The sequence below is a fragment of the Gossypium hirsutum genome, chromosome D04, assembly GCF_007990345.1.
Source record: "Gossypium hirsutum isolate 1008001.06 chromosome D04, Gossypium_hirsutum_v2.1, whole genome shotgun sequence".
Classification (NCBI taxonomy): domain Eukaryota; kingdom Viridiplantae; phylum Streptophyta; class Magnoliopsida; order Malvales; family Malvaceae; genus Gossypium; species Gossypium hirsutum.
Window position 1 is genome coordinate 25,154,508 of NC_053440.1, and position 10,159 is coordinate 25,164,666.

General features: G+C 31.1%; 1 protein-coding gene across 11 annotated transcripts; it reads right to left on the minus strand.

The window, feature by feature from the left end:
* Positions 1-762: 762 nt before the first annotated feature.
* LOC107898487 (flap endonuclease 1) lies at positions 763-6,334 on the minus strand. 11 transcript variants are annotated; one of them, XR_001684437.2, is made up of 10 exons: positions 6,028-6,318; positions 5,820-5,913; positions 5,662-5,721; positions 4,873-4,941; positions 4,654-4,770; positions 4,478-4,536; positions 4,263-4,322; positions 4,058-4,092; positions 2,509-3,942; positions 763-1,012 (listed from the first exon to the last, which is right to left on the minus strand). XR_001684437.2 is itself a non-coding variant. In XM_041091484.1 (9 exons), exons 4-8 carry the CDS (start codon positions 4,912-4,914, stop codon positions 4,080-4,082), a joined length of 291 nt encoding a protein of 96 aa, XP_040947418.1. In that variant the 5' UTR covers positions 4,915-4,941; positions 5,662-5,721; positions 5,820-5,913; positions 6,028-6,316; the 3' UTR covers positions 763-1,012; positions 3,894-4,079. The 11 variants fall into 11 exon arrangements, 3 of the variants coding, with proteins under 3 accessions (XP_040947418.1, XP_040947417.1, XP_040947416.1); XR_005912171.1 differs by having other exon boundaries at positions 3,894-3,942; positions 6,028-6,316; XR_005912170.1 differs by adding an exon at positions 1,260-2,068 and having other exon boundaries at positions 3,894-3,942; positions 5,662-5,913; positions 6,028-6,316.
* Between the last annotated feature and the right edge of the window lie 3,825 nt (positions 6,335-10,159).

Here is a 10,159-nt window from a genome sequence, read left to right on the forward strand (position 1 = left end):
TAGGAGGCGAGATAATAAATGTTGAAGCTGACATGCCTGAATGCATCACCAATATAGTTTCTGCAATATTGGCTCGAAAATTTATTAGAAAAGGGTGTGAGGCATATTTACCCTATATTGGACACATGCATGTCCGGATCTTTATTGGATCAAGTTTCCACAGTTTGAGAATTTTCAGATATATTTTTCGAAGAATTACCAGGCTTGTCACCTGATAGAGAAGTTGAGTTTGCTATTGAAATAACACCTAGAACTGCATTGATTTCAATTTCTTCTTATAGAATGGCCCCAATTGAGTTAAAAGAATTGAAAGCTTAATTGCAAGAACTACTAGATCGAGGGTTTATCAAGCTGAGTGTTATTGCAGGGAGTTCCAATTCTATATGTGAAAAAAAATGAAGGAACCTTGGGATTTTGTATCGATTACCGACAATTGAATAAGGTAATGATAAAGAACCAATATCCACTTCCTCGAATTGATGATTTGTTTGACCAAATCAAGGGAGCAAGATTGTTTTTGAAAATTAACTTCATTCGAGATATTATCAACTCAAGGTCAATGAGTCAGATGTACCAAAAACTGCCTTCAGAACTTAGTATGGTCATTATAAGTTCTTGGTAATGCCTTTTGGGCTTACCAATGCCCCAACATCTTTCATGGACTTGATGAATAGAATCTTTCATCCATATTTGGACTATTTCATGGTTGTATTTATCAACGATATTTTGATCTATTCGAAGAATGATAATACGAATACGTAATATCAAATACAGAATGAAATTTGATGTTCGATGAAGTGCCACAATTGAACAACTTATACAAAAGAAAACTGGACTGGGGTGTGAACCAGATCAAAGTACAACAAAATAAAACTATAAGTTGGCCAAGTTTGCGAGCTAACTTGGTATGTCCATGTTAAAAAACAAAACAAAACAAAACAAAGGAATGGCTCACAAATGAGGCCGTGATCTAGCTAAGTCCTTATTTGAAGTTTGCAATAACCTAAGATACCTGAAAAATAGAATGAAAAAAATGGGTAAGTTCAAAATAACTTAGTAAGTTCCAAAAACCTATAACCCTTGAATCAAAGGTTAATTAAATTAATTTTCAAGTGGAAACTCTCTGGCAAACATGTGTACAAAAAATCACACAAGCACACCAACAATATATACACTAACTCAAGTTGTGCACATTCTGCATGCCAGAAGTTAACAAGATAGGAAGCTAAACTTAGTGGAGGAACTAAACGAAACTAAACTGATATAGTGTAAACAATGCCACAGCTCGCATGTTCCCTCTGTTCGTACAATATCAGAGTCGTGCTTGTCATAGTTCACACTTTGATGTAGTTCGCACTTTGTCACAGATTGTACATTATCATAGTTCGCTCCTTTGCTATATCCTACACCTTGCTACAGTTAGCACAGTGACACAGGTCTCACATCACCATATACAGAACCGATTCACACATATATACTTACTAGGTTCACTCGCACATTACTTACATAGAGTTCGCATATTAGTACCTTGTAGGTCGATTTACTCATACTTTACAATGACAATTTGCATATTCTGTGCAAAGACAGTTCATGCATACAATACAGTGACAGTTCACACATACTTCGCTAAGACAGTTGACATATACAATACATTGACAATTTGCATATTCTTTGCAAAGATAGATCATGCATACAATACAATGACAATTCGCACATACTTTGCAGAGACGGTTCACACATACAATACATTGACAGTTTGTATATTCTTCATAAAGACAACTCATGCATACAATACAAGGACAGTTCGTACATACTTTGTAGAGATAATTCACGCATATAATACATTGACAGTTCACATATTCTTTGCAAAGAGCTCACATATAAACACTTTACAAAATTTCATGGACCCTTCCTTGTGTTAGTCCCCGATCCTAACATATCGTACGTCCACAAAGCCATTATTTCATTTGTATCAACGTCCCTCAACAAAGCCACCTTAAAATTTGAACACATTTGTATTCCCCGCAAGCCGGGGTTTTTCGCCAATCAAGGTTTGCATTTATATGCCCTAATAGAGGAAAAAATATCAAACTATTATTCTCCATTCACAACACAATTCGATTCTCCCATCAAAAAACACACTTCAACAGTCACCTCAATTCCCTCTATTTCTCCATCTCTGGATACGAGCCACTAGCACCAAGGAAGGTTTAACCATTTTGATCTTTACACTCACATTCAATTTCTATCATTATAGTTCTCTAACACAGAAAGCACATTCACAATAAACATACAATTACTTGAATACAAAAATTACAACCAATGGTCAACTCACGTAGATTCCTAACTTACTAACAGTCAATGCTAACAAGTTGTTGGATTTAAACTTCAAACAGACTTAAACAACACGCAGTCAATAAGTTAAAGACATCACTCAGCTTTACCTGGACAATCATGCCTTCATGCTACTTCACCAATTTATCAAACATAAAAGTTAAAGGAACTCACCAAAAATATTCCAAGGACGCTTCTATCTACCTAACGAGATTCTTCCCTTTTCTACTAGGACCTTCCCCTACTTCTTTAGCTAAACACATTGAATTTTCACAATTACAAATTGGAAACAACCACAACATCAACTAAACTCCTTTAAAGGAAAATGAGAATTTAAAAACTACTGTAACATGTATCATTTACAACTAGAAGGGAGATTTCTCCAAACTCCAAAAACTTTCGGATAATCTCTCCACAAAAATTCCTACCGAAAACTTAAATAACAACTATGACCAAGAAAAGGGCTTAGGAAAATTACCACTAGCACTCGAAAGAACTTCTAAACAAGCCAAAATTGTCATTTTCTCCCTTATACAAATGAAGTCATTCTTTCTAGTTCTAATCGAAAAGAAAAAAGGAAAAACAAAGAAAATGAAATGAAGTTTTCTCCTTTTCTTCCCTCATCCCTTTCTATCCCACTCTTGAAATAAATTAAGATTAAAATAATTTAACCAATCAATACTCTTGGTCGGCCACCAATCACAACACACACTGTAGCAAAATAGGCTTTTAGCGGCCTTTTTTTTTTAAAAGCGCTGCTAAAACTATTTGCGACACTTTCACAAGTGCCGCAAAAAATGCCACTATAGACAACGCCGCAAAATTTATGTGAAAAAACGCCGCTATAGAACATGAGCTTTAGCGGCACTTTTATAAAAAATGCCGCTAAAAAACATGACCTTTAGCAGCGCTTTACGTACAAACGCCGTTATAAAGCATGACTTTTAGCGGCGCTTTTATGACAAACGCCGCTAAAGAACATAACCTTTAGCGGCGCTTTTATGACAAACACCGCTAAAAGTACCGTTCTTTTGGAAAGGTCAAATTTTATTTTGAATGTATTACTTTTCATTAACAATAAAAGTAAAATTAATTTTAGTAATAAATTTCAACATTCACCTATAATATGACAACAAATTTACACTTTAACCTTATTTTAAATTGATTATATTATTTAATTAATTATAGATCATAAGTATATAAAATAATGTATATAGCATATAATATTAACATAAACAATTAAATTTCCTAACAAAAAATAAATAAATTTCATTATACGGGAAAAGAACATATATTGTTTCATTATTATATAAAAAAATTAGTACTACAAATACGATTATTATACATACGCTTCTGTTTTCTTGTAGTGTTGAATTGATTAAACTCTACGAGTATCTACTACTGACAGGTGACAAAATTTTGGCTACATATTTAATTTTTCAATGTCCTCCTTATTTCCAGTCTAATAATAAAAACAACAGCACCTTAATTTTTCCGTAGTGGTGAAACAACAAAAGAAAACTTTACTTATCACTCTATGTGTGACCAAAGAAAAATACCTCCATGGCTTCTTGCAAATCCTCAGTAGCATCTGCCCTCATTGAGTAACTACATGACAAATTTTGTAAAAAAATTTATGAAAAAGCAACATTCTACTCATCAAGCTCCGGTCATATTGAAGGAAACCAGCAAAAAACAATTTGAATAATTTGCAATAAAGTACCGCTTAGCAAGCTCTTGTTTTTTCAAATCTGGAGGCTGCCCATGAAAAACAAAATTGAAAGAAAATACCACAAGCATTAGCAAATAAAAGGCCTTTGGGATGTGGTACCATATAGGCAGCATAAGGTAGAAAATATCTGTGTTAAAATGACTGACTAATTAACTTCTAAGGAAAATGAAAAGAAAAAGGGAAAGAAACACATTACACAGGTTTAAGCCCAGCTTTAAGAAGCCGAATTGTCCTAGTAAACATGCCTTGCAAATGGCTAAGGATTATACCAGCAGAACCCATGTAAACATTTTATGAACCAAATAATGAAAATGTAATTGAAAAGGTAATAAAATAAAATAAGAATCAGCTAACGATAGTTTTGTAAGATAAAAAAAAATTAGTGAATGAAGAGAAAAATATATTAAAAACCTGGTAACTTCACCAGCTTCATTGGTGAGCATTTCAGTCCCCATATGATCCACCACAATCTACAATCAACCCAAAATTTAAAAAAAACAAAAACATTATTAGTTAGTCTTAGCTCTCAATTTGATATAAAAGAGAAATTTTTCATTTTTTTCTTTTCGAGGGAACAATATACGAACGAGAAATTGGTAAATGCTCATGCTGGCGTCGATGGTAATATTGCGGCCGAAATAGCTCTCTAATTTCTGTTCCTTCATGGCCTTTGGCGCATTGTCTGCTAGAAGCTTCGTTAAACCCTAATCATGAAATTCAAATGCCAAAACATCGATCAATATTCAGATAAAGAAAACCCCAATTTAACTATTCAAAAAAAAGTTAGAAACACTTAAAAAAATCACCTTAATACCCATATGCTCTTTCCGTTCAGCACCCTCAGCCATTAATATAGCATCAACTGCCAACCTTACCTACAATATTCGTATTGGATAACATAGGTTAAAGCCCATCCATCCACCCAAAATACTAGAACAACAATATCCTACTATGACAATACAGAAGCCTATAAAAGCAATAACCATTAATCTTAATCTCATATAAAATAGATTTCCAACATTTCATGTTTTTTGAAACCACAAAATTTCCTTACGATCCATTTCAAAGCTAAAATCTCAGCCCCCTCCCCCCCCCCCAACAAACCAAAAATAAATTGCTTTTGCCAACTGCAAGCCAACAAAACTTAAAACCCAAAACTTTTATACACCTTGTCATTTCCAGAACACATTTTCAATAAACAAACCATTATCCAATATACCAAAAATTAAAGAGCAAGGAAAGTGCTTAAATTCAGAATCAAACGGTCCATCTCTCCTAATTATACCAACTTTCCAAATATAAAACATAGTTAACTACACTGTCAAAATTGCGAACTCACCAATCCCAACATCACCAACCTTTAAAAGCAAAGAAACATAGTTACATACTATCTGTAAAAAGAAAACTGCTAGTGAAGAATTACAGGGCAGGGAAAGTAAGTTGAAATAATAGTAAAAGCAAGCATAACCCTTGACCTACAGACTTAGGCTCTATTTTGGTTAAAGACAGACTTATAGAGACATCAAACATGAGCCAGAGACTTGATTGTGAATAGCAGTATTTAAATGCAAAATACAAAAAACATAATCTATTACCTTGTCAACATCTTGTCAAAGAAACCTTTCTGATTCCCCAGAAAGCAAGCTTGGCCTCACCTCCACAACCAATACCGACCACGAAAACAACAGCATATGTATTAACAACTTGCAAAAATAACCTTGGTTCACTTCTGGTTGTAATTTTTTATACATACTTTTGTTTCCTGAAAAATTGTTAAAACTCAACAAGGCAAATAATAACCCTAAAATTTGTAGCTTAATCCGCCGCTGTCTTTTTGAAAAATGGAGCTGTACATTTGAAAATCACAAAGATCAACCAATCAATTGATTAAATCAGATCCGAGTCGTTAAAAAAAGAAAACCTATGAAATTTAAAAAAAAACAAAAACAAAAAAGACTGACCTAATTCGTGGAGTCCTCGAGTCCTCGGATCCGTGATGGAATCGCATAGAGTAGCTAAACCTTGTGGATTAAGAAAAGTTCTGCAGAGAAAAATCTAGGATTCCAAATTTCGGCATTTAAGAATCGAGGTTGAGGAAGAAAAATTGGCAATGGGCATGGAGTTAAAAGTTTTTATTTATTAAACCGAAAACAATGAAAAATGATAATAAATGAAGAGGACGGAGTGTTTGCAAAGTTAGGGGTTTCAGGGGAGAAATTAGGAGTTTCAGGGGGAAATTTTGGGATAAAACGCCCGATTTTTTTTTAAGTAAAATGATTTTTTTAAAAGTAAAACGCCGCTAAAAATCTTTATTTTGTCTGTTAAAGATTATTAGTTAAGTGATATTATAAAATATTTTTTATTATTATTTTTTATAAATTAGATTTTTATAATAAAAAAAACTAAGTACTCTCAAAATAAATACCGTATATTTTAATAAGAAAACAAATTATTAAATAGTTATAATTAATTATTAAGTTAGAATTATCTAATGTAAGCAATCAATCTCTCACATATCAAATTTCTATTAAAGATTGAGACATTAATCATGATTTTATATTATTCTTTTCCAATCTAATCTCCATTTTATTAGAGATATTTCTTCCTAACTAAAATATAACTATTTTGCTAGATGTTCGATGTGGAATGATTTTAGTTTTTGTATTTTATTTTTATTTGTTCTAATTTAGTCCTATCCAAAATAGATAGTTACCTATCCATATCAATCTGTTACTTTATTTTTATTTATTTATCAATTTTTTTAAATCTAATATTTAAATATATCAAATGGTTTAGATTAAATATTTTTAAATATAAAAGTATTAATTGATTGTATAAAATTCCATCATTTAACAAATCTCAAGGAAACCTTAAATCCTAAACCATTTAATATATATAAAGTTTATCTATTTTAAATAATTTAAACTATAATCATAATTTTAATATATTAAAATTAATATTATCTCTTTTACAATTATATAAGATATTATTTAATATATAAATTAAAAAACACTAATTAATCTAAACCTTAAACCCTTAACCCCTATCCCTTAAACCCTAAATCATAAAACATAAACCATAAACCCCTAACCTTTAACTCGTAACCCCTAAACCTTAAACCTCAACCCTTAAATCATAAATCATAATCCATAAACCTTAAAATAGTAACTCTTAAACCTTAAACCCTAAACCATATACCCTAAACAATAAACCCTAAACTATAATGATAATTAATTCAATATTTTAAAATTAATACTACCTCTTTTACAATTATATAAGAAATTATTTAATATATAAATTAAAAAAATTCAGTCATGTACCCAAATAAACTTTAAAATTATTTTAAATAATAGTATTTTAATTTTTTTATTTTTAACAAATATTTTTCTATGTTTTTACTTTCAAATTTTTTCTGTGTCATTATTTTTTTCTAAAGAATTTAAATATTCAATTAAAAATAAATTGTATTTTAATTAATATAAATAAACCAGTTAAATAATAAATAGACAAATAAAATATTTTTGCGGTGTTTTTGGTAGAGTGCCGCTAAAGCTCGATCTATAGCGGCGTTTTTCAAAAAGCACCGCTAATGCCACTAAAGCTCAATGGTGTTGTGCTTAATTTTTGCAGTAATTTTCAAAAAGCGCCGCTAATGGTCAACCTATAGCGGCGCTTTCAAAAAGCGCCGCTAATGGTCAACCTATAGCGACGTTTTTCAAAAAGCACCGCTAATGGTTGACCCATAGCGACGTATTCCAGAAAGCGCTGCTAATGCTTGATCTATAGTGGTGTTTTTTATCCAAACGCCAGTAAAAATGCTGCCAAAAACCTGTTTTGCTGTAGTGACATGCACACACATATCCACTAACCATTTACTATTATCGAGGGGCAACTAGGTGCTATGCACAATGACATGTTTCCCTCCCTATGTAACACCCCTAACTTGTCTCTATCACCTGAATAGAGTCACGAAATATTACGACGATTAACATATCCGATAATATTTAAACACATTTCAAAAATCAATTTAAATATCGAAAATCAATGTCCAATTAGTAATCATAGCATTCATACAAAAATAGCCTAAATCGAGCCTATGGAGCCTTAGAAATAATTTTAAAACAAATAGGGACTAATCTTAAACAAAACAGAAAAATGTGGAAAAATTGAAAATAGGGGTCACATGGTCGTGTGCACCCAAAATGACCTTAATGAAACCCAAATCAACATTCATTTCTTGGACACCAAATCAAATCTTTTCCAATCACTTTTACATGGTTAAAACACATTCAAACATACTTAAAACATGCCAAATCATTCATCCTATGTGCCTAACCAATATGCCATCACTTGGCACCACAATTCACACATTAAAACATAATCCATTCAAGTGCAACTACTTAGCATTTCATACTTCTTCAACTATCAAATATACCTCATTTATTAAGACCAAAATCATCAACCAAGATTTACCAAGTTACCTAAGCATTTGCACCAAGTTAACCATTCCAAATCAACCTTTCAAAATGCATTGAGAACCAAAATCATACCATTGCCATCACACACCACAATCAACCAAAATAATAATTAAGATTTACATCAATATATAGGTAATATCCCAAAAATTACTACTGTAATACCCCGAAAAATACTATAGTAAGAAAGTAGGTATCCTTAGTAAAATAAGGAAATAAAGTGAAAAAAAGGGAAATTTTGAGTTATGGCAACATTGGGAATTACATTATGACATATTAATTCAAGAAAGGATTAAATCGCAAAAGTGAGAAAAGTTTTGTTGCCCAAGAGTAAATACTCAAAATTTGAGGGGTTAAAGTGTAAATACGAAAATTTGAAGGACCAATAGTGTAAATATTTTAAGGGTGGAATAATCTAGAAACTAAGGAAAATGGATGAATTAGGACCAAATTGAAAAGGTGAAAAATTTTGAGGGACTAAATCACAATTTTACCAAATTAAGTGATGACTCAAGGATGGAATTTTTAAAGATTATAAAGGGCAAAATGGTCAATTAGAAGAGAGAGAAATCTAGAAGGCAATGATGATGTTGGTGATATTTTAGATTAATTAATTAATTAATTATTAGTTTATTAATATTTTAATTTGATTTTTAAATGATATTTTATTATTTTATTATTATTCTATTTAGTATATATATGGAAAGAAAGAAGAAGAACCTTCATCTACTTCTCATGCATTCAACGTATGAAGAGAAAAGAAAGAAAGAAACTTTTTTTTTACAAATTGGTTCTTTCACCAAAAATTTACCATTTTCACTTAGAAATCAAAAGAATTTTCATATCCATCAAGAGAGAAAGAAACAAGGAGACAATGGGGAGCTAGAATATCAAGCTAGATTCAAGAAATAGAAGCTGGAGGAGAGAGAAAATCAAGTTAAAGATTGAAATCAATAGGACAAGGTAAGAACATCAAGATTTGAATATATTTTTAAGTTTGTTATTATTGAAAAAGTATGGAAATGATGTTATAGTAGAGTTTTCTTAAATAACGTCTTATGTTCTTGATATATTAGTGAAGGGAAATAAGAGAAAGTGATGGAAAATATTATAGAGAAAATGAATAAGGAAGTTATAAACTTAGTAATCAACATTTTGCACTAAAAACAGTTTTGGACAGCAACAGTAGGCTAACTTCGAAAAATCACCATAAATTATGGAAATCGAATTAGAGGATGAAAAAAATATGGAATTAAATATTATTAAGTCTAGTTTCTCATAGAAGAAATGGTGTAAGTAATGGAATTTTAAATCATGATATATAATAAATTATGTGAGACAAGGTCAGAATGAATTCTGGTTCCTCTGTTCTGACTTTGGAAAATTATAAAAAATTGGATAAAAATAATTATGGGCTTAAATTTATATTTTTAAAATAATTAATCAGTCTATTTTCAAGAGAAACAAACGGAAACATCATCAGAATCTTGTACGATGAGATAATTAATTTTTAGTGAAGAAGAGTCGAAACTGTTAGACAACAAAACATGAATGACTTTAAAGAATAAAATGTACTTATTGGCTAAGCCAAAAATTCTGAAAATTTTATAGTAAAAAT